This window comes from Manihot esculenta, chromosome 6 (assembly GCF_001659605.2).
Source record: "Manihot esculenta cultivar AM560-2 chromosome 6, M.esculenta_v8, whole genome shotgun sequence".
Lineage (NCBI taxonomy): Eukaryota > Viridiplantae > Streptophyta > Magnoliopsida > Malpighiales > Euphorbiaceae > Manihot > Manihot esculenta.
Window position 1 is genome coordinate 552,705 of NC_035166.2, and position 25,280 is coordinate 577,984.

At 40.1% G+C, this 25,280-nt stretch overlaps 1 protein-coding gene across 1 annotated transcript; it reads left to right on the top strand.

The window, feature by feature from the left end:
* Positions 1 to 3,048: 3,048 nt before the first annotated feature.
* Positions 3,049 to 9,579, top strand: LOC110617755 (monoacylglycerol lipase). The gene is made up of 7 exons (XM_021760739.2): positions 3,049 to 3,966; positions 6,084 to 6,122; positions 6,215 to 6,285; positions 8,244 to 8,308; positions 8,404 to 8,493; positions 8,600 to 8,692; positions 8,880 to 9,579. The coding sequence occupies exons 1-7, from the start codon at positions 3,296 to 3,298 to the stop codon at positions 9,279 to 9,281; spliced, it is 1,431 nt and encodes a 476-aa protein (XP_021616431.1). The 5' UTR covers positions 3,049 to 3,295; the 3' UTR covers positions 9,282 to 9,579.
* Positions 9,580 to 25,280: the final 15,701 nt, after the last annotated feature.

The window sequence follows — 25,280 nt, forward strand, 5'->3', positions numbered from 1 at the left end:
AAAAGTTTCAAGGCCACAAGGCCATCCAGATTTTAGTTCCACTATAAGGCCACAAGGCTATCCGGGTGTTAGCTCTACTAGCGACAAGGCGGGAACCCACCAAGTCAGAAGACTGGATGTTAGTCCCACTAAACAAGTGTTTCAAAGCCACAAAATAAGAACTCACCAGGCCAGAAGACCAGATGTTAGTCCTATATAAACAAAAGTTTCAAGACCATAACCATCCGGGTGTTAGTCCCACTAAACAAAAGTTTCAACGCCACAAGGTAAAAACCAGCTAGACACATGACCGGATATTAGTCACATATTAAACAAAAGTTTTGAGGCCACAAGGAGGGAATCCGCCAGGCGCATGATCGAGTATTAGTCCTGATAAGCAAAAGTTTCAAGGCCACAAAAGGCGGAGTATATGCCAGACCGACCAATCCGATGTTAGTCCTATTTCAGAAAGGATTTCTAAGGCATCTTATACCAGGCCATAATGCGGATATACGCCAAGCCAATCAATCGGGTATTAGTCTCGTTTCATAAAAAAGTCTCCAAGGCATTTGTTACTGCTCTAACAATCACCCCCCAAAATCCAAAACTTTTTGAAAAGGAAGAAGGCCCATTGTAGGCGGGCAATACTTTTTGATGAACAACAAAGACGGGACGAACTACAAAGAGAGCGAGTAAAGTCCTCAAGGAGGAAAGTGACCAAAAACTTGTTAAGGCAGGTCGAGGCAAGAAAATGCTTGAAAGCTAATCAAGGCTAGAGAATGCCTGGAAGCTCGACAGGACAAGAAAATACTTGGAAGCTCGATAGAGCTGGAAAATGATCGGAAGCTCGTCAGGACTGGTCAGAGTAAGAAAATGTTCGGAAGCTAGTCAGAGCTAGAGAATGCTCGGAAGCTCGACAGGGCGAAAAAATACTCAAAAACTAATCAGGGTTAGAGAATGCCCAAAATTTCAATAAGACTAAAGAATGCCCGAAATTTCAATAAGACTAAAGAATGCTAAGAAGCTTAGTAGGACTGAAAAATGTCCGGAAGATCACTAGGGCCGTTAGGATAAGAGAAAGCCTGAAAACTCACCGGACGTTACTATATTGCTCGGATCAATTTTGGATAGACGCTGTACAAGATCTTGGAACGGGCTGGTCGATAGGACGAGTAAGAAAAAAGCATGGACAGCGCGCACTCAGCTCAGATAGAAGCTGACTTATTTTGACGGACTTTATACTTAAATTTAAACATCATTAACAAAATACTCTTTTTATTTATACTTAAATTTTAAAATATATATATATATATATATATATATTATATTTGTTAGATATAATAAATATAGTGTATATTACAATTATATATGTTATATATTATCGGATACCATTTCATAAGTTAATAAAGATATATGTATTACTATGTGGGAATATGTAAGTTTAATTCGTATTATGCATGAAATTTTATTTCCATTTATACTATTAATTTTGTGTAATATATGGAATATCAATGGACGAAAGAGTTTTAATCCTTTTGGAAGCCAAAAGAATTTTCATAATTTTATATAGATTTAATTTTAGGACAATTGAATAATGACGCTCAGTTTAGTATAATTTATTTTGTAAGAAAATAATTTAAATAAATTAAATTATATATGATTTATTTTATAAATTAAAAAAAAATTCTTTTTATTTCAAATAAAAATTAATAATAATGAATAAAATTGAAATTTTAAAAAAATTTTGAGTTTAGCTAGAGAAAAAGCTCGATATTTGTTTTTTTTTAATTTAAATATATAAATCTTGATTAATTAGCTCAGCTTTTATATTTAAATGCTATTTTAGACCATCTTCTTAGTCAAAATGAGATTGTCCATTTGACATTTCAAGTATAATATTTAATTATTTTTAAATATAAAGTGATTAAGCATTTGAAAATAAAGAAATTCATTATCATCATCTTTTTTTATTCCTAAGCAAAAGACTTCTCCTTTCTTCTTTCCATACAATATTAAATCATGATATGATATCAACTTCATATAGAGCTAGTCTTCTGTTTAGGGAGAATTAGGGATTTGATTTGTTTTTTAAATGAAGATTAAAAATTAAGAGATTGGAGTTTAATTTCTTTTAAATTTATTCAAATGTAACTACTGATAAAATAGATATGTAAATATATGGATTTGATTCTTTGAATTTAGTTTTCTATGATTAATTGATTTTTTTTCATATATAGAATTACTTAATTTTTTAAAAAATAATGAAACTAAATTTTTATAAATTTATTGATTTCAAATATGTGGTAAATTAAATTAATATTTTCAAAAAAAAAATTCTATATATTAAAAATTACAATATAAAATATTATTGTTTTGGAAGAACGCATCAAAATTCAGTGAACTTTTACGTTTCAAGCGGGCAAGATTGTGTACAGAAAGCAGATCCACGTGTTCGATTAGTAGTGATTAGCGCCAATCCAAGCCGCCGCATATATCCAAATTTCCACACATTTTAAAATTAAAAAATAAAATATTAGACACGTGCCATTTGATGAGCCACAGAGCAAAAGTATAAAGGACGGAAACGTTATAGACGTGCAATTCTATGCCTCCTTTTCTCTATCATTTCGTCACTTCTTATCTTTTCTTTCTCTTGCATCATTTTTTTTAAAATATAAATTAATTATATTATTAACAATTTATTAAATTATACTCTCAAAATTTTTAAATAAAAATAAAAATTTTAAAAAATAAAATTTAAAATCTCTTAATTTTATATATATTTATCACTAAATTAAATTTATAAATGTAATTATACTCTTAATTTTATAAATTATTTTTTAATAATAATAATTTTTTAATTTTAAATTTTAATAATAATTATTTTTTAATTTTAAATTTTGAAATAAAAATTTTCAAAAATAAAAGTTCAACAGTATTCTTTTAAAAAAAATAGTTTTCTCCAAAAAAAAATATAAATAGAATAATATTTGTTGAGGGAATAAACTCGATAATATTGAGATTAATATTTCCATTATTATTATTATGTAAAGGAAAAGAAAAAATAAAGAAAATCCAGATATAGAGTTGGCCTAATATTAGCAGAGCGTCTCTCTTCTTCTTCTTCCAAGTTGAGCTATAAAGGCAGAGTCCAACTAAAAATAGCACAAACTCCATAACCATATCTTCTGCTTCGCAAGCCGTATTCCAATTGGGGGAGAAACTCACAAAATCAAAACGATAACAAATTCATTTTTTCCTTTTTCTTTTTTTCTTTTCTGGGTTGTGGGTTGTATCATTTTCAGTTTCTCTGTTTATGATTTGTTCTACAGGAAGAACGATTGTAACACCAGGAGGAACTATCACTCCAATCTCTCCACCCATAAAAAACCCATCTCATTTCTCTCATTTTACTTCAATTCTCGCCCCAAAATCATACCCTCTTCTTATTTTCACAAGAATTTCACTCTTACACCTCAAAACTCAATTGATTCTTACTAGAAAACCACCACCACTATCTTCATTAATGGCAATGGACCGCTCTGCAGCTTCCTCGTCCTTGATGCTAACGTCTGGTGCCAGCGGAAGGATTAATGCGTTATTTTCTGTACAAGCGTTGAAGAGTTTTTTAATACTGATAAACGCTGTCGTTTTATTTCTGCTTCTTCCCTTTCGCGGCCGGAGACGGACGGTGCCAATTAGTTCATCGACAGAGAAGCCTAAAGATTTTGAGAAGCTTCAGGATTGTGGGTCCCAGCGGAAGATGGTGCGGGTCCCAGCGACAATCGTGCCGTGGAAAAGTAGCTCATCATCTGGTAGTGGTGGAGTGGTGGTGGATCAGGAGGTGGCGACCAGGAGGGCCCTTGCAATCCGCCGGGTGTTACAGGACGATGACCCCAATTCATTGAGGGAGTCTTCGCTGTTTGTTACTGCCAGAGGAGACACCCTGTTTACCCAGTTGTGGACCCCTGTTTCTGTCAGAATCAGGTAATTTTTGCATACTATTTTAATTTTTATTTTATTTTTTTATTATTTTTTGATATAATATATGTTCACTCTTCTTATAAACTTTCTTTGTTCTATGTCTAATTACGACCACTAATCAACATTTAATATTTAATGACATACTTTTTGGTGTTTGATTATCTCCCAATTCTAGGAAAATGACATGTTTCATAGGGAAAATGGGTTAAATGAAATTTTTAATATAGGAGAATGAAAATTTTCAAAATAAAAAAAAGGCTGATATTAATGATAGCTCTACACTTGAATGCTTGCCAGAAACATATTTTCTGTTTCTTTTAAATTTTTATGTAATTAATTCTTTGTTTGTTAGTTAAGTTTTCAGAAACAGGAATCAGGGTTCTTGAATCCTGCAGTAGTCTTGCTTTTTACTTGTCACTTCTATTATATGAATAAAGTCTGTGGCTTTTCTCATATTGAAAGGCAACACCATTTACCATTTTCTTGTTTGCTTGAAGTGGTTAGGCTACGCATGGCATCTTTTGGACTTTGGCATTTTCTTTCACTTTGGTAAAAGGAATATGCAGGCAGTTTTATCTCCTCATTTTTGTGGTTCATATTGCTTGTTAAATTTGAATATTATTTTTTTTATAGAGAATATTAAAAATTCTAAGTGGTTCATTTTTATAAACTTTATTGGTTTGTCTATCCTTATAGATGCCTTTCCTATGGCCCAAATTTAATAACTTAAACTTTGATTGTTGATGCAATTTCACTAACAGATGCCTTTCATATGGCCTTAATTGCTTAGAAGGCATATTCTTGCACATCCAGCATCATTTACTATGGCCTGATGTTTGAAACTTTGTACTGTCATATCCCCCAATGAATAATATCCTCTGTTCTAGTTGGTCTAATATTCCCCATGCCTTGGATCATATCCGAAGGATTGTGACACCAAAATAAAACTTTTACTATCTTTTTCATGGCTGTTTTCAATATCTCTATCACCTGGTCCCCTCCCTTATCTCATGTGTAGATGGGGACGTAATATTGCAATGGTCTAGGAATTACTCAGACAGACTGTTTTCCCATACTCTGCTATTGTATGTATTTGTCCAAGACTTTCTTGTATTATTTCTGACATACTAATCAGTTGGCACACAATTCTAGAATGTGACCAGAAGATACTTCAAATAACATTCTATCGACATGGATAAAAATTTTAAAGATAAATCTGATAAATAAAGATGATAAATAGATCTGCTCATGTCAGTCTTGTTCAATAAGGAGGGGAGACAAGTTTGTCATGGGCAGAGTGTCAGATATCCGTCGTTGCTGCTGCTGCAATTAAGCTGATTTTGAGATCATGATGAATTGAACTTAGGAGTTTGTTGGAAAAGAACTGAGGACTTGCTGAAATTTTAGATTGCAGTGACTCATCATGCTGGACCTGGTGTGGTGTGTTATGGTATTGGACATTTTGTTTCGATAAAACATGGGGAAAGAAAAAGCAAAAGATAAGACGTAATCATCTTACAGTATAACTGAATAATCCTGCTTAATTCTTGGGTTTCATCTTATATCTCCAATCCATGTATTTTTAAATGTTCATGGAAAATGGTAATATTTTATTAAAACAAAAAGTCTACATTTGTACTTATCTGGTGTAAAATGTATAAGGGTTGGTGACCAGATTTCTTGAATTTAGTTTAAAATGTACAATCATCTTATCCCTTTTAATTATAAAAATATTTTATAAAGAAATGTGTTAGCATAACTAATTTTTGAAAGGTTAAAATTTATTTGGAATTCTCCTGAAAGGTTTTGATCAATAATTTAATCATGCACCTTTAAAGAGGAATATGAACATAGAAGGTGAAAGGAGATTACTTTTTATCTTATGAAAACACGTCATCATAAATATTCTCCTTTTAATTTCACGGTGATTATCAATTACTAGGTCTGCTACCTGCTATCTAATTATTTTCAAATTAATATACTTCTAGTTTCTTTAAAGTATCCTTCAAATTTTAGTCCTTTTATTGATAGATAGCCATCTTTCTCCCTCCCTTTGTGTTTTGACTTTAGGAGGTTTTGTTGACATGTTGTTATACTAACATTATTATGCATCTTTGCAGGGGACTGGTTGTTCTTATGCATGGCCTAAATGAACATAGGTTCGTGATTTTGCATCTAATTGTGGTTTGTAGTTATGTTCAAATAGTCTGTAGTTTGATGATATTGCTCACAGTTCTATAATTTACAACAGTGGCAGATACAATGATTTTGCAAAGCAGCTGAATGCTCATGGGTTTAAGGTTTATGGAATGGATTGGATTGGTAAGGTTAACACTACTTCAAATTATTATCAGGCCAAATTAATCTCTGAGCACTTAATTGAAAATGTTGCTTTGAACTTTGACAATCATTTTTCCAGTCATTATGGTGTTTCAGTTTTCCATAACTTGGTCTATTTGGTCACAGTTACTAGTTCCATAACAAGGATTAGAAGTGAAATATAGATGGTTCTGCATTCATATTTTTCTCAATATTCTATGGGCATCCATATCTGTTTGATTGACAATTAACCAGATGGAAGTGGGCTGCAGGCCTGCAGTTACTACCTGATGCCTAGAAACATATGCTACAGTGATATTGTTAGCGGGAAAACTAACGTAGACCTGTTAATTGATAGGCATTCTTCAAGTCAAAAGAAACGGTGCCATTCTTATACGTAGGAAAACAATGGCCTTATATTTCCCTTGCGTTTGTCCTCGTGCAACTACCATACAATCAACATAAGATAAATTCCATGGATGGCAGGGAATGGTGATTCTGCTTCTTTCAAAGTAGTCATAGTTATTTGTTGTAAAGAGGAAAAACAAAAACAAAAAGTTGGAAAAGGGGGAGGAGGTGAGGGAAGAGAAAAATTGAGTTATTTAATCCTAATATTCTGACACATCCGGGCAAAGACACACATGTACGGACACAATTCGAAAAAGAAAAAAAATTCTTTTTTCAACGTGGTGAATTGCAAGAAATGTAGCTCTGAAGTTGTTGATAGTAACATCATTGCAATGAGGGGGTGTATGTTCCTGAATTGCAAAGTGCATCATATTCAAATTTTAAGGTTGAATTTTGTTTCATGAATTTTAATTTGATTTCACAACTCGTTATGTGGTAAAACAGTAAGAACAAGTTTCTCAGTCAGGAACAATTCCAGATTTCAGTGCTTTCTCAGCGGCCAGCACTTATATGCTAACATGAGCATTATAACCTGCTTTGTGTTTGTCATCACAGTTTTTCAAGGCTAGTATTTCTGAATTTTCGTGTGAGAAACAATGTTAACATAGAGCAAAGGGCTGGATCCATTTGATATTTTTTTTCATTTTAAAATATTTCATCTAGACCATATTCATAGGTTAGAATAGAAATCTAAGCTCTAAGAATAAGCTGATGATGATGAAAATAGTAATTAGAAAAAATGTTGCTGTAGAAGTTATATAATCCCTGCATTCCATGCTTTGTGTTTCTTTTTTTTTTTCCTTTTAAGTGTTTTGTGATCTAGAGATCACTATTCTTCAACGATGCATCTATATTTGGATGTTGCAGGGGTTGAGATGTCCATTGGTGCGAAAAAGTAACATGTGAAGCTTCTCTTAATAAGTAAGCATTATTTGCATGTATTGTGTCTGTCCTTCCTCATCTAAAATTGCAAAGGGAGGATGCATGATCTGGAAATAAGAGAAGGCCATAAAAACTTTTCCTATTTTATGAACTATAAAGACAATTTGAAGTGTGATATACTGTATATGTTTTTGGCGGATATTCTATTTAGTAGTTTTAGTTTCACTTGCCTCCTCTCCCTCTCTCTATAGTCAAATCTTAAGAATAGGCCTGAAATTGAACCTTCTCTAGGTGCATCCCAACGTACCTTTCAGTTTGGAGACCACTTAAATTTAGCTTTCAGTAGTTTTAGCTGCATCTAACAATTAAACCAAATAGACCCTATGTCTTTACAACTGACTAAGTTTGGATCCAGAAAATAACTTTTGGAATGTTACATTTCTCCATTACCATTTTTATAGGCTAAGTTGTATGCTTTCGTTTTCTTTTTGTTGATTGTTCTATTTTCCTTCTTCCAATGAAATGAGAATCCTTTGTCATTTTTATGCTTTTTGCCTCTTTCTGTATGTTATTTGCTTGAGCTACATATTTGGTATCTTCTGGTAATGCAGTTCCATTTTATGGTTATCTTATAGACGCATTTTATTTTCTTAATTCTTCTTTTATAATAGGACATGGTGGGAGTGATGGCCTACATGCATATGTTCCTGCTCTTGATTATGCTGTTAGCGATTTGGTATGTTTGTTTTCACTTATAAAATAAAGATGAGAATTTTTTTTTTTTGTTTGAGGAGTCTAAGTGTATTAAACTTTTCTTTCAACTTTGGGTAGAAAAATTTTCTTGATAAAGTTTTAGGAGAAAATCCCGGCCTTCCATGTTTTTGCTTTGGACACTCAACAGGAGCAGCCATTGTCCTGAAGGTAAGGCTGGAAGCATTTCTTTGCAACAATCCGACTTTCTATTGTCATTGTGTTATATAGAATCAAATTAGTTATCTTTTCACTGATATTCTATAAGTGATTGCAGGCGGTGCTAGATCCAAAAGTGGAAGCCCGTGTAGCTGGTGTAGTACTGACTTCCCCTGCAGTAGGAGTTCAACCATCCCATCCTATTTTTGTGGTGAGAATCCTCATCCTCTGTAAATCACTTCATGTCTTGCCTTCAAATCCATAAGATTATAGAGGAATGAGATGGGTTTTTTCTTTTCTTTCTTGTTTGAAAGGCCAAAACATGTATGCCGACCAAGATGCAATTGGTGTGCAGTATCTTCTGGGAATTTATCATTTCCTTGTTTTGTTCTCCGCAGGTACTAGCTCCAATTTTCTCAGTTTTGTTGCCAAGGTTGCAACTTAGTGCTGCGAACAAGAAGGGTACGGTAGTGTCTCGCGATCCGGAGGCACTGATAGCCAAGTATTCAGACCCACTAGTGTACACTGGATCCATTAGGGTAAGAACTGGATACGAAATTCTCCGGATTACAACCTACCTGCAGCAAAATCTAACCAAAATGAGAGTACCATTTCTAGTTCTGCATGGTACAGCTGACACCGTAACTGACCCAGAAGCTTCAAAAAAACTTTACGATGAAGCATCCTCAACGGACAAAACCATAAAATTATGTGAAGGATTATTACATGATCTCATATTTGAACCAGAAGGACAAGAGATTGTGAATGACATAATTGAGTGGTTGGGTTGTAGGCTATAAGTTTTGATAGTGCAACAAAAGAAAAAAATATTGGATAGTTTAGCCAAGAAGTAAAAGAGAATTGCTGCTTGAATGAAGCTTTCCAATGAATTAAGTAGACCAGAAGAAGTTGTGCTGCAGAATAAGATTTTAATGATTGTTGAAACCTGAACCTCTGTTGCTTTGTGATTGATTGTAATGCTATTTGAATACCAAGCATTCTTGTGAATGTTATGTAAACTGCCTTTTGCTTTTGCTCTTTATCTGGTTGTAGTTAACTAAGAAGCAAGAAGCTTAAATATGAGACTCAACTAGCTAATTTTGTGTGCTTTGCAACTTGCTTTTCTTCATTGATATGCACATATGGGAGTTTTTATATGAATTTCAATAAGTATTACATATTATATTTAATATATATTACTGGAAAATGTTTTTCTTTATATATATATATATATATATGTAACGACCCCAAAATGGACCGTCACCGGCGCTAGGATTCAGGTCGGCTTAAGGCCGCCAGAACCCGTAGCAAGCCTGCTATACTCTCTGTGTCCCTGTAAATCTCATACATGATCATACATTTTCTGTGAAAATAAAAACTTTTTTCTGAACCAAGGCTTAACCTGTGCATGCACTATCTCTGTACTCTGTACTCTGTACTCTGTACCCCTGACTAGAGCTTGCTCTAGATGGGTTAACTCATACCTGTTAAGCTTGGTTTTTCACATACTCTGTAAAACATATATACATATACAGATCATGTACATAACAACAGATTTACAACATAAACTACTAAGGCAAGCACATCTGTAACTGAAAACACAACTAGTACAGCTCTTTATATTACATGTCCACTCTACACTATTACAATTCTCTTTTCTCTTTCTGTACTTTGCTGAACCTTCCCTGTACTCTGGACATTGAACCTGCAAGACTGGGGTTAAGGGAGTGGGATGAGCTCTATAGCCCAGTGAGTAGAACAGTAAAACAATTCATTCAAATATGATCTCATGGAATGCGTCATACCACAGACAAACCACATCAAGAGTAAACCTGTCACCACATAGTCCCAGTAACTCTGTGCCAGGGCGTAGAATCGAGCACCTGGTCTTCCTGTCATATATGTATATGTGTATATAACACCTCTGTACTTACCATTGCCAGGGCGTAGTCAAATGCTCCTGGTCTTTGCTATACCTGCCAGGGCGTAGTCAAAGGCTCCTGGTCTTTACTATACCTGCTAGGGCGTAGTCAAATGCTCCTGGACTTCCTGTCTGAGACTATTGGATCATTCAACATTCACCCACATCAACAATAACTATGCAATGCAACATATTCGTGGATAGTAATGCAATCAACCTATGATATACTTATGATGCATGAGTTATGCTAAAACATTCCATTGTGCAATTTAAACGAGTTAAGTTTAGTTCCACTCACCTCTGGCTAACTGGACTGACTCTGCAGGCTCTGTAAACTCTGGAGCAGTACTCACTGCTGCTCTCTCTGGTTCCTCTGGTCTGTACCTATACAGATGGACTCAAATGAGGGACCAAACTAGCTCATGAATAACTCTATTAACCTTCCCAAGAATCCCCTTAAACTCACTCTAAAACTCATGCAAAGCATGCAAAGGAAAGCATGACAGGACACTTTCGGCGGCAGGTTCGGCGGCCGAAAGTCCTCTCCAGAGACGAAACTCAAGCACCTTCGGCGGCCGAACTTCCACTTTCGGCTGCCGAACCCTTTCGGGGGCAAGTTTCGGAGGCCAAAAGGCACTCCAGAGACGAAAGTCTCTAACCTTCGGCGGCACCTTTGGCGGCCGAACTCCCCTCCAGAGCCGAAAGTCCAAAAGCTCGGGGGCAAGCTTGGGCAGCCGAAGCCACCACCTCACACCTCTTCAGGGGTTCGGCGGCCGAATGTACCTTCGGCAGCCGAACCTGAGTTCATCAGCAGGGCAGAAACTTGCCCTGCCTCTCGCCAAATGCACAAAACGCTCTCTAACTCAAACACCTCGCTTCCTTCACTTGCATACACTCATGTATATGCTAAAAGGGGTCAACAACTACCTAAAAACCCCAAACACACAACACAAACAACACAGAAACAAGCTCTATGCACAAAATCATCAAAACCTCACAAATAACCCTATTCATGCAACTCTCTCCATAAACCCCATAAAACCTTCAGAAAACATAAAAACAAGCTCAGGATCTTCACTTACCTCTTGAAACCAAGAAGATGAACAATCCTAACGTGGAGTTTTGGAGCAACTTGCCTTCCAACTCTCCAAACTTCAAACCTTTGAGTGTTTAGCTTAAAACCTTCAAATAATCATGAAAACTAATCAAATCTTTGCATGATTTAATGAAAACATGAAGATAGACTCACAAAGGGCAGGGTCTCACCTCAGAAGACAAAAGAAACGGTGCTCTTACCGCTTCAACCGACTGAGGGCCATTTATAGGTGGCTGGCCAGACCACCTTCGGCGGCCACACGTGAAACCGAAAGCCATGCATGTTCGGCGGCCGAACCTCAACTTCGGCGGCCGAACCTGGCTTTTCTGCCTTGGTTCATTTCACTCAAAAAAACTCATTTCCTTATGCATAAAACTTGATAAACATAGCAAAACATTATAGAAAACATAAATCGAACCCTTCTAGAGACTTCCGACATCCCGGACTCCACCGGAAAGTAGAATTCCGATGCCGGACTCTAGACGGGTATTACATTCTCCCCCCCTTAAGAACATTCGTCCCCGAATGTTTCTAAAACAAACAAGTAATACATAAAAAGGAGGAAACTAACCTTAAAAGCAATATGGATACTGCTGGAGCATAGACTCCCGCGTCTCCCAGGTACATTCTTCCAGATTATGGTGGTTCCACAGAACTTTCACCATTGGAATTTCCTTGTTCCTTAGCTGTCTGATCTGCGTGTCCAGAATCCGCACTGGCTGCTCTATATAGGTGAGATCTGTATGAATCTCCACCTCAGGCTCACTCAGAACCTGATTCGGATCTGACACAAACTGCCGTAGCATAGAAACATGAAATACCGGGTGAATTCTCTCCATAGAAGTAGGTAAATCCAGCTTATACGACACATTTCCGATCCTCTGCAAAATCTCAAAGGGTCCAATGTATCGTGGGGCTAACTTACCCTTCTTTCCAAAACGAACCACTCCTTTCATTGGAGACACTTTAAGCAATACCCAATTACCCTCCTGGAACTCTAACTGTTTTCTGCGCACGTCTGCATAACTTTTCTGTCTACTCTGAGCTGTTCTGATTCTCTCTCTAATCATAGGCACCACTCTACTGGTAATCTCTACTAACTCTGGCCCTGCAAGAGCCTTCTCTCCTATCTCTTCCCAGCAAACAGGGGATCTGCACTTCCTCCCATACAAAGCTTCATAAGGAGCCATCCCTATGCTCGCATGATGGCTGTTATTGTAGGCAAACTCCACCAAAGGTAGATGTTGCCTCCAAGAACCGCCAAAGTCTAACACACACAGTCGAAGCATATCCTCTATGGTCTGGATGGTCCTCTCTGATTGTCCATCAGTCTGTGGGTGGAAAGCAGTGCTAAAATCTAACCTTGTGCCCATCGCACTCTGCAGACTTCGCCAAAATCTGGAGGTAAACTGAGGTCCTCTATCTGAAACTATAGACACTGGAACTCCATGTAATCTCACTATCTCATCCAGATATACCTGTGCCAACTTATCCATAGAATAGTTACTCCGAACTGGAATAAAATGAGCAGATTTTGTGAGTCTGTCCACAATCACCCAAATAGAGTCTATCCTGTTGGACGTAGCTGGTAAACCCACTACAAAATCCATAGCTATGTTCTCCCATTTCCATTCTGGAATCGGTAATGGGTTAAGCATTCCGGCTGGTTTCTGATGCTCTAGTTTCACCCTTTGGCAAACCTCACAGGCTGTCACAAACTGCGCCACTTCTTTCTTCATGGCTGGCCACCAATAGACCCTTTTCAGATCCTGGTACATCTTGGTGGCTCCTGGGTGACCACTATACCTTGCATTATGAGCTTCCCTCATAATGTCTTCCTTCACACTGCTCTTATCTGGTACACAAAGTCGACTCCCATAACGAAGGATCCCTTTGCTATCAAATCTGAACTCTGCACTGTTGCCTGACTGAACAGTCCTGGCAATTTTCATCAACTCAGGGTCCTCATGTTGTCTCTGAGCTATCTGCTCCAGAAACACAGGTGTCACTCTTATCTGTACGATCAATGCACCTGTACCAGACAACTCTAGCTGTAATCCCTCTTCTAAGAGCTTGTAAAGCTCCATCACAACTGGTCTCCGCTCGGCTGCTATATGGGATAAACTGCCTAGTGACTTCCGGCTTAGGGCGTCTGCCACAACATTCGCCTTACCCGGATGGTACTGGATCTTACAATCATAATCACTGAGCAATTCTACCCATCTTCTCTGCCGCAAGTTCAGCTCTCTCTGACTCAAGATGTACTGTAAACTCTTGTGATCAGTGAAGATCTCGCATTTAACCCCGTAGAGGTAATGTCGCCACATCTTGAGTGCAAAAATAACTGCTGCCATCTCTAGGTCATGGGTGGGGTAATTCAACTCGTGCTTCTTCAACTGTCTAGAAGCATAAGCTATCACCCTATCACTCTGCATCAAAACACAGCCCAATCCCACTCGAGATGCATCACAGAACACTGTGAAATCCTCATTACTCACAGGCAGAGCTAGCACTGGTGCTGTGGTCAATCTCCTCTTGAGCTCCGTAAAGCTCTCTTCACACTGGTCTGACCAGATAAACTTCTGGTTCTTCTGAGTCAGTTTGGTCATAGGAGCTGCTATCTTGGAGAAGTTTTGAACGAACCTCCTGTAGTAACCTGCCAGTCCCAGAAAGCTTTTAATCTCAGTCACTGTAGTGGGTCTGGGCCACTTAGCTACAGCCTCTATCTTCTTGGGGTCTACCTCAATACCCTCTGCTGATACCACATGTCCCAAGAAGGAAATGCTCCTCAACCAAAACTCACACTTCGAGAACTTGGCATACAAACCATGCTCTCTCAGTGTCTGCAGAACTATCCTCAGATGCTGGGCATGCTCCTCTGCATCTCTGAAATACACTAAAATATCATCGATAAAAACAATGACAAAGTGATCCAGAAACTCACTAAAAACTCTATTCATGAGATCCATGAATGCTGCAGGGGCGTTAGTCAACCCGAACGGCATCACTAAGAACTCATAATGCCCATATCTGGTCCTGAAGGCTGTCTTAGGCACATCTGCTTCTCTGACTCTCAACTGATGATACCCAGATCTCAGATTTATTTTTGAGAAACAACCTGCTTCAGCTAGTTGGTCAAATAGATCATCAATCCTAGGTAAAGGATACCTATTCTTGGTAGTGACCTTGTTCAACTGTCTATAGTCAATACAAAGTCTGAGGGATCCATCCTTCTTTCTAACAAAAAGCACTGGAGCACCCCAAGGTGAGGTACTAGGGCGGATGAAACCCTTATCTACCAAGTCCTGCAACTGTTCTTTTAATTCTTTTAACTCTGCTGGCGCCATCCTGTAGGGAGGAATAGAGATAGTCTGGTACCAGGCAGCAATTCAATTTCAAACCCTATCTCCCTATCAGGTGGTAGTCCTGGCAAATCGTCTGGGAACACATCGAGAAACTCTCGGACTACTGGTACTGCGGCTGGTTCCCTCACCTGACTGTCTAGCTCTCTCACATGAGCTAGAAACCCCTGACAACCCCTCCTAAGCAAACGACGAGCCTGAAGGGCTGAAATCATACCTCTGGGTGTACCTCTCCTGTCTCCTCTGAAGACACACTCTGACCCATCCTGGTCTCTGAGACTCACTATCTTCTCTCTACAGTCCAAAGTAGCACTATATGTAGATAACCAATCCATCCCTAGAATGACATCAAAATCCGTCAAATCTAGAACCACAAGGTCAGTTGGAAGGTATCTACCCTCTATAAACACTGGACTGAAACGACAAACTGACACTTCCACTGATGGGTCACATTTAGGTCCACTGACCCAGAGAGGATACTTTAACTCAGAACTGATCAAACCCAATCTCTCTATGGTTCTCGAAGCAATAAAGGAATGAGAAGCACCGGGGTCCATCAAAGCATACACATCTGAACACCCAATGATGAGATTACCTGACACCACTGTGTTCGACGTGTTAGCCTCCTCTTATGTCACAGTGAAAATCCGTGCTGGGGCTACCGGATTTCCACCTCGGGAACCCGCTGCTGAAGTAGAGGCTGCCCCTCTCCCTCTACCTCTGCCACTACTCTGAGGCATGACTGGAGCTGCTGGCTGTACCACACTGCCTGAACTCATCTGCTGGGATGGTGCAAAAGTCACCTGAGGAAAATCCCGAGCAATATGCCCTTCCTGTCCACATCTAAAACAAGCTGTAGATCCCAACCGACAAACTCCTCCATGTGGTTTTCCGCATCTTCTGCATACTGGAGCTGTGCCAGAGCTTGAGCCACTACCTATTCCCAGACCTAACTTGACTTTATTCCAGAACTTACTCTTTGCTCCTTTTGCTCTATCCCATCTCTTGCTGCCTGAAGTGCCTGAACTGGGGGCCTTAGAACCCGAAGCCTGTGCCTTTGAATTTTTCTGAATATTGGCACTAGCTTCCATTTTCCTGGCTGCGTCTACGATAGTGTGGAAACTCTCCTTTTCTGCTGGAAGAATCAAGGAAGAATACCTGGGATGCAGTCTCATAGTATATCTCCTTGCCTTCTTCTGATCAGTATCATAGGCTTGACCCACGTACTGAAACAAATCCAGGAACTTATCTGTGAATTCATCAACACTCATTTCATCTGTCTGTCTCAACTGTTCGAACTCTATTACTTTCATCTCCCTGGAACTGTCAGGAAAAGCCCACCCTGAAAACTTATTGGCGAACTCTCCCCATGACATGCTGTCCATCCTGGGTTCCACATAATTCTTAATTTAATGTGAAACCTGCCATCTCAATGGCCCGACTATCATCAGCTCCCAACTCACTGGTTATCATCCTAACTGATCTGAGGTATTCAAATGGATCATCTCTCGTGTTGTATTTAGGAGCATCCAATTTCAAGTACTCCGTCATTTGTACTTTACCTCCAGATGAGCTAGGTTGATGTCTGTCAACAACAGGGGCTACTGGTTCTGGTGGTGGTACTGGTTCATTTGGCTCTGGGTGTGCTACACTTGGATGGGTAGGGGAGGGTGGATACATAGGATATGGTGGATAGTACAGAGGATAAGGCATATATGGCATGTACGGAGGATATGAGACAAAACTAGAGTACTCCGACATACCTCCCATCGGATACTCTGGATAGCCAAAACCTGAGGTCTGAGCGCCTCCCTGCGACTCTCCCATACCTTCCTCAAATCTGCCTATACCCATGCTGTCACCTCTAGACTGATCAATCTCCATAGCTTCCCTTCTTTCCTCTGATCTTTCTCCCCTAGCTGTACCTCTTCTGCTCTCGTCTACAGACCTTCTAGGGTCTATTGACGTACCTTCCCTGCTAGATCTCTGAGACCTTGCCCTTGGCAATGCAGGAGGACGAGCAGCTGGTCTCTCACTCTCTGGTGGGACTCCAGTCAATCGAGCTGATCGACGAGTTCCTCTCATCTTTACTCTCTGGAAAACAACAGAAGATAGCACTTTAGCCCATAAACAGCACATATCAATAAGGCACATGCATAACTCATAGCATTACACAGATAGGACTCAATACCCTATCCTAGTGGACATGATTTCCTATTGTGCTTGACTACTTCTAACCTCTATGAGCCCGACACTGTCTCTATAGGTCCGATCATGTGAACCTAGGGCTCTGATACCAATCTGTAACGACCCCAAAATGGACCGTCACCGGCGCTAGGATTCAGGTCGGCTTAAGGCCGCCAGAACCCGTAGCAAGCCTGCTATACTCTCTGTGTCCCTGTAAATCTCATACATGATCATACATTTTCTGTGAAAATAAAAACTCTTTTCTAAACCAAGACTTAACCTGTGCATGCACTATCTCTGTACTCTATACTCTGTACTCTGTACCCCTGACTAGAGCTTGCTCTAGATGGGTTAACTCATACCTGTTAAGCCTGGTTTTTCACATACTCTGTAAAACATATATACATATACAGATCATGTACATAACAACAGATTTACAACATAAACTACTAAGGCAAGCACATCTGTAACTGAAAACACAACTAGTACAGCTCTTTATATTACATGTCAACTTTACACTATTACAATTCTCTTTTCTCTTTCTGTACTTTGCTGAACCTTCCCTGTGCTCTGGACATTGAACCTGCAAGACTGGGGTTAAGGGAGTGGGATGAGCTCTATAGCCCAGTGAGTAGAACAGTAAAACAATTCATTCAAATATGATCTCATGGAATGCGTCATACCACAGACAAACTACATCAAGAGTAAACCTGTCACCACATAGTCCCAGTAACTCTGTGCCAGGGCGTAGAATCGAGCACCTGGTCTTCCTGTCATATATGTATATGTGTATATAACACCTCTGTACTTACCATTGCCAGGGCGTAGTCAAAGGCTCCTGGTCTTTGCTATACCTGCCAGGGCGTAGTCAAAGGCTCCTGGTCTTTACTATACCTGCCAGGGCGTAGTCAAAGGCTCCTGGACTTCCTGTCTGAGACTATTGGATCATTCAGCATTCACCCACATCAACAATAACTATGCAATGCAACAAATTCGTGGATAGTAATGCAATCAACCTATGATATACTTATGATGCATGAGTTATGCTAAAACATTCCATTGTGCAATTTAAACGAGTTAAGTTTAGTTCCACTCACCTCTGGCTAACTGGACTGACTCTGCAGGCTCTGTAAACTCTGGAGCAGTACTCACTGCTGCTCTCTCTGGTTCCTCTGGTCTGTACCTATACAGATGGACTCAAATGAGGGACCAAACTAGCTCATGAATAACTCTATTAACCTTCCCAAGAATCCCCTTAAACTCACTCTAAAACTCATGCAAAGCATGCAAAGGAAAGCATGACAGGACACTTTCGGCGGCAGGTTCGGCGGCCGAAAGTCCTCTCCAGAGACGAAACTCAAGCACCTTCGGCGGCCGAACTTCCACTTTCGGCTGCCGAACCCTTTCGGGGGCAAGTTTCGGAGGCCAAAAGGCACTCCAGAGACGAAAGTTTCTAACCTTCGGCGGCACCTTCGGCGGCCGAACTCCCCTCCAGAGCCGAAAGTCCAAAAGCTCGGGGGCAAGCTTGGGCAGCCGAAGCCACCACCTCACACCTCTTCAGGGGTTCGGCGGCCGAATGTACCTTCGGCAGCCGAACCCGAGTTCATCAGCAGGGCAGAAACTTGCCCTGCCTCTCGCCAAATGCACAAAACGCTCTCTAACTCAAACACCTCGCTTCCTTCACTTGCATACACTCATGTATATGCTAAAAGGGGTCAACAACTACCTAAAAACCCCAAACACACAACACAAACAACACAGAAACAAGCTCTATGCACAAAATCATCAAAACCTCACAAATAACCCTATTCATGCAACTCTCTCCATAAACCCCATAAAACCTTCAAAAAACATAAAAACAAGCTCAGGATCTTCACTTACCTCTTGAAACCAAGAAGATGAACAATCCTAACGTGGAGTTTTGGAGCAACTTGCCTTCCAACTCTCCAAACTTCAAACCTTTGAGTGTTTAGCTTAAAACCTTCAAATAATCATGAAAACTAATCAAATCTTTGCATGATTTAATGAAAACATGAAGATAGACTCACAAAGGGCAGGGTCTCACCTCAGAAGACAAAAGAAACGGTGCTCTTACCGCTTCAACCGACTGAGGGCCATTTATAGGTGGCTGGCCAGACCACCTTCGGCGGCCACACGTGAAACCGAAAGTCATGCATGTTCGGCGGCCGAACCTCAACTTCGGCGGCCGAACCTGACTTTTCTGCCTTGGTTCATTTCACTCAAAAAAATTCATTTCCTTATGCATAAAACTTGATAAACATAGCAAAACATTATAGAAAAACATAAATCGAACCCTTCTAGAGACTTCCGACATCCCGGACTCCACCGGAAAGTAGAATTCCGATGCCGGACTCTAGACGGGTATTGCAATATATATATATATATATATATATATATATATATATTAGGTTTTAGAAAAGAAACTTTTCTCTCAAGCTACATTTGTTATGGGATTTAAAGAGATATTTAAAGGGGTTATATTACGGGAGAAATAATTAACCTCATTTAGTTATAATTAGTTTTAAATTAAAATCTAGACTAAGTTAATATATTATTGTCCATAAGTCTATATTCATTACACTACCTATTCATAGTTGCTCATAGTGCAATGTAAGAATCAATTATCTGCTTGAATCGTCAGTTTGTACCTCATCTCACATCGAGTAATTCGACAATTTCGAACTGTCAGTTTGTACCTTATCTCGCATGGATAAATTACGGTAATCTCAAATTATATAGCTAACAAAACTACTAAATAATTTGGATTAATTATTTTGGATCAAGTGAAAAATGGGTCCAAAAGTTATTTAGACCTGTTTGGACCGAACTGTTTCAATTAGTATTAAAGGCATCCTGAATTAGAAAAATTGTGTAGAACTAGTGAATCTGTGAGGAAAGGGCTATCCGTGAGAGACGAGATAAAGCCGCCCGAAATACTAACGAACCACAATACCCAAGAGTTCGGTTCTGATTAGCAATTGTATTTGATTCAGTTGCGACGAAAACGTTACAAATTTAATAGAAGATTGTAAGAATAACCTCTCTGCTTGTACCGAGTACCACATCGAGAAATTACGGCAATTCCAAATTGTATATAATAATTAACATCAAATTATTAAATAATTTGAGTTAATCATTTTAAATTAACTGAAAATAAATAATTTGAGGTAACTATTTTAAATTAATTGAAAATAAATAATTTGAGTTAACAATTTTAAATTAACTGAAAAATAAGCTTAAAAATTATTTGGTCAGTTGCGAACTGTTTCAACATAGGTTAAATGGATTAAACTTTTAGTCTTTCAAACGTTTCTTGGCAAGATTTGAAATGGTTAAATAGACTAAACTTTAACTTTTCTGATTTGGCAAGATTTGAAATGGTTAAAAATGGATTAAACTTTAATCTTTCAACGTTTCTTAATTCTTATTTTGTTATACTAAATATGAGAAAGATTAATGGGTTAATTGTAACGCCCCGGAAACCGGACCGCTACCGGCGCTAGGATTCAGGTCGGCTTAAGGCCGCCAGAACCCGTAGCAAACCAAACATACATCCTGTGAACCTGTTTAATCCCATACATGATCAACAACATAACATAAAAATTAAAACTTTTCTTTCCAAGCCTAACCTGTGCATACATAACATCATAAACCCCTCATTGGAGTCCTCATCAAATACCCCAATGGGTAACATAACATGTTAGGCTTAGATAACATAAACATCATAAAAACATTTTTTTGATCATATACACAAGGGATTAAAACAAACTCCAGTCAAGCACATTCTAAACTTTCATTACATTACATAACATACTCTTACATTACAAATAAACCATGTCCACCACTAGGCTACTATATAAACTTCTCTTACTCTTCTTGACTTCACTATCTACTCTGCACCTGCAAGACTGGGGTTAGGGGAGAGGGGTGAGCTAAAAAGCCCAGCGAGCAGAACGATAAAAAACATGTGATTTAGTTTCACCCTTTTTGTGTTTATTATTATTCATTTTATTATTAAGAACATTTGTTTTAGTTCCTCCATTTTTAGGTATATTATTATTCATTTTATTATTATACTTTTTTTCTTTCTTTTTCTTATTCATGCTTTCATAAAATGCATCACATCACAGCTAATCACATAAAGGATGGTATTGTCACCATTAGTCCTCAACATCTCCAAATGTCAGGGGCGTAGAATGGGCCTCACTGGTCTTTCTCTTACATAACATAACATAGCATTCCAAAGTGCCAGGGGCGTAGAATGGGCCTCGCTGGTCTTTCTCTTACATAGTGCCAGGGGCGTAGAATGGGCCTCGCTGGTCTTCCATAACATCTCATCATAACGTAACATCAGAGGACTATGGATCACCCAACAACCATCCACATCAACATCAATTTATGCAATGCAGCATATTCGTGAATTCTAATGCAAACATCCTGAAATATTGCATGGCATAATGATGCATGGGCAATGCTTTATGATTCATTCATTTATTCATTTACTTTACTTTAAAACTTAAGGAGTTATTCCACTCACCTGGTGACTGAAGCTTTATCAACGGACTCTGAACGACTATCTCACAACCGGGGGTCTCGGTTCCTCGGGTCCGAACCTACACAGGTGGACTCAAATGAGGCACCAACAACAAGAACATAACTCTAAACATACCCCCAAAAACCTCCTAAAAACACCTCAAAACATCCCTAGAAAACATGCAAGAAAAGGCTGGGAAGGGCACTTTCGGCGGCACCTTCGGCGGCCGGAAGTCCCTCCAGAGCCGAAAGTCAGGCAGGTTCGGCGGCACCTTCGGCGGCCGAAACTCCCAGACAGAGGCGAAACTCATGCATGTTCGGCGGCACCTTCGGCGGCCGAAAGTCTCGGACAGAGCCGAAACTCCAACTTTCGGGGGCAAGCTTCGGCAGCCTAAAGCTGCCTCACAAGCCATGTTCGGCGGCCGAAACTCCCTTCGGCTGCCGAACCTGGTTTCTGCCAAGGGCAGAAACTTGGCTCCTCTTGCCTCCAAGTTTCCCAAACTTCCTAATCATGCATAAAACTCTTCTACAACACTCATACACAAGCATACAAGCTCCTAGGGGCCTCAAACTAACTTAAACCCCAACTACAACACACAAGCAAACCACATTGTTCACAAATCACATAAAACCTAACATTTGCTTAAAAACTCATACAACCCTATACATGCCATTCTACCCCATAAAACAACTTAAAACTTACTTAAAACACATAAGGAGCTTAAGATCGGCTCTTACCTCTTGAAGATCGAGAGAGAGACGACCTAAACTTGGAGATCCACGAAAATGAGCTCCTGAGTTCCCAAAGCTCCAAAACTTGTTTCAAAAGTTCAAAACCTTCAATGCAAGCTTAAAACTCAAGAAAAATGGTGGGGATTTGAAGGAAGAACACTAGATTGGGAAGAGGGAGGTCGGAAGCTAGCTGTGGCCGAAAATGGGAGAAAGCTCGCCCATTTCGGCTAAGTGACCCTTTTATAGTGGCTGGCCAGACCACGTTCGGGGGCCGAACTTGCCTCCGCACGCATGTCATGTTCGGCGGCCGAACTTGACTTTCGGCAGCCGAACCTGGACTTCCCTCACTCATGCTTTCGGGGGCCTAACGTGCCTCCAAAACGCATGCATGTTCGGCGGCCGAACTTGACTTTCGGCGGCCGAACCTGGGTTTTCCTCCAAAGACTTTTTATGCAAAAACTCATTTCATTTTCATACTTAAAACCATGAAATGCTTTAAAACATTTTGTGAAAACATATTTCTACCCTACTAGAGGCTTCCGACATCTGAGATTCCACCGAACGGTAGGAATTCCGATACCAGAGTCTAGCCGGGTATTACATTCTTCCCCCCTTAAGAACATTCGTCCCCGAATGTTCACCAAACAACACATAACATACATACTAAGCACATAAAACACTTCACACTTACCTTAAAAGAGATGAGGATATTGCTGGAGCATGGACTCCCGTGTCTCCCAAGTGCACTCTTCCAAGTTGTGGTGGTTCCACAGGACTTTCACCATCGGGATTTCCTTGTTTCTTAACTTTCTGATCTGGGTGTCTATGATCCGTATTGGCAGTTCAACATAGGTGAGATCCTCTTGGACCTCCACATCAGGCTCACTAAGAACCTTGCTCGGATCTGACACAAACTTTCTCAACATCGAAACATGGAAAACCGGATGGATTCTTGCCATAGAAGCAGGTAAATCCAGCTTGTACGACACATTCCCAATCTTTTGCAAGATTTCAAAGGGTCCGATGTATCGTGGGGCTAGTTTACCTTTCTTCCCGAAGCGAACCACTCCCTTCATTGGAGACACCTTGAGCAATACCAGATCCCCCTCCTGAAACTCTAACTGTCTCCTGCGGACGTCCGCATAACTCTTCTGTCTGCTTGCAGCAGTCTTGATTCTCTCTCTGATTATGGGTACCACCCTGCTGGTAATCTCTACTAGCTCGGGCCCTGCCAAGGCCTTCTCTCCAACTTCCTCCCAGCAAACAGGTGATCTGCACTTCCTTCCGTACAAAGCTTCATATGGAGCCATCCCGATGCTAGCATGATGGCTGTTGTTGTAGGCAAACTCCACCAAAGGTAGATGCTGCCTCCAAGAACCGCCAAAGTCCAGCACACACATTCTGAGCATATCCTCGATAGTCTGGATGGTCCTTTCCGACTGTCCATCAGTCTGGGGGTGGAAGGCAGTGCTGAAATCCAACCTAGTACCCATGGCATTCTGCAGACTCCGCCAAAACCTGGAGGTGAACTGGGGCCCTCTATCTGACACTATCGAAACAGGAACCCCATGCAGCCTGACAATCTCATCCACATACACCTGCGCCAACTTGTCCACAGAGTAGCCACTCCTGACAGGGATGAAGTGAGCAGATTTGGTGAGTCTGTCCACAATCACCCATATGGAGTCTAATCTGTTGGACGTCGCCGGTAACCCTACTACGAAGTCCATAGCTATATTTTCCCATTTCCATTCTGGAATCGGTAGCGGGTTAAGCATTCCAGCTGGCTTCTGATGTTCCAGCTTCACCCTCTGACACACTTCGCAGGCTGACACGAACTGTGCCACTTCTTTCTTCATTGCTGGCCACCAATAAACTTTCTTCAAATCTTGATACATCTTGGTGGCTCCGGGGTGAATGCTGTATCTTGCATTATGAGCCTCTCTCATAATGTCTCCTTTTAGCCCTATGTCATCTGGTACACATAATCGACTCCCATAGCGGAGGATCCCCTTACTATCGAATCTGAACTCACTACCACTGCCTGACTGAACCGTCCTGGCAATCTTCACTAACTCGGGGTCCTCATGCTGTTTCTGAGCAACTTGCTCAAGGAACACGGGTGTCACTTTCATCTGAGCCAACAAGGCACCTGTACCTGACAACTCTAACTGTAGCCCTTCTTCGATGAGCTTGTAGAACTCCTTTACTACTGGTCTTCGTTCTGCTGTGATGTGGGATAGACTGCCGAGTGATTTCCGGCTTAAGGCATCAGCTACAACATTAGCCTTACCCGGATGATACTGGATTTTGCAATCGTAGTCACTGAGCAGTTCTACCCATCTTCTCTGTCTCAAATTCAAATCTCTTTGACTCAGGATGTGCTGCAGGCTCTTCTGATCTGTGAAGATCTCACATTTTACCCCATAGAGGTAGTGCCTCCACATCTTGAGTGCAAAGATTACTGCTGCCATCTCCAGGTCGTGTGTGGGGTAATTCAACTCATGCTTCTTCAGCTGCCTAGAAGCATAAGCAATCACCCTCTCATTCTGCATCAGTACACAACCCAGTCCCACACGGGACGCATCACAAAAGACTGTAAAGTCCTCATCACTAGATGGCAGAGCTAAAACTGGTGCTGAAGTCAACCTCTTCTTAAGCTCTTCAAAACTCTCTTCGCACTGGTCGGTCCACAGAAACTTCTGATTCTTCCTGGTTAACTTGGTCAGAGGAGCTGCTATCTTTGAGAAGTCCTGAACGAACCTCCTGTAGTAACCAGCCAAACCCAAGAAACTTCTAATCTCTGTCGCTGAAGTGGGTCTAGGCCAGTTAGCCACAGTTTCTGTCTTCTTGGGGTCCACCTCAATACCATTCTCTGACACTACATGCCCCAAGAACGAAATGCTCCTCAGCCAGAACTCACATTTAGAGAACTTGGCATACAAGC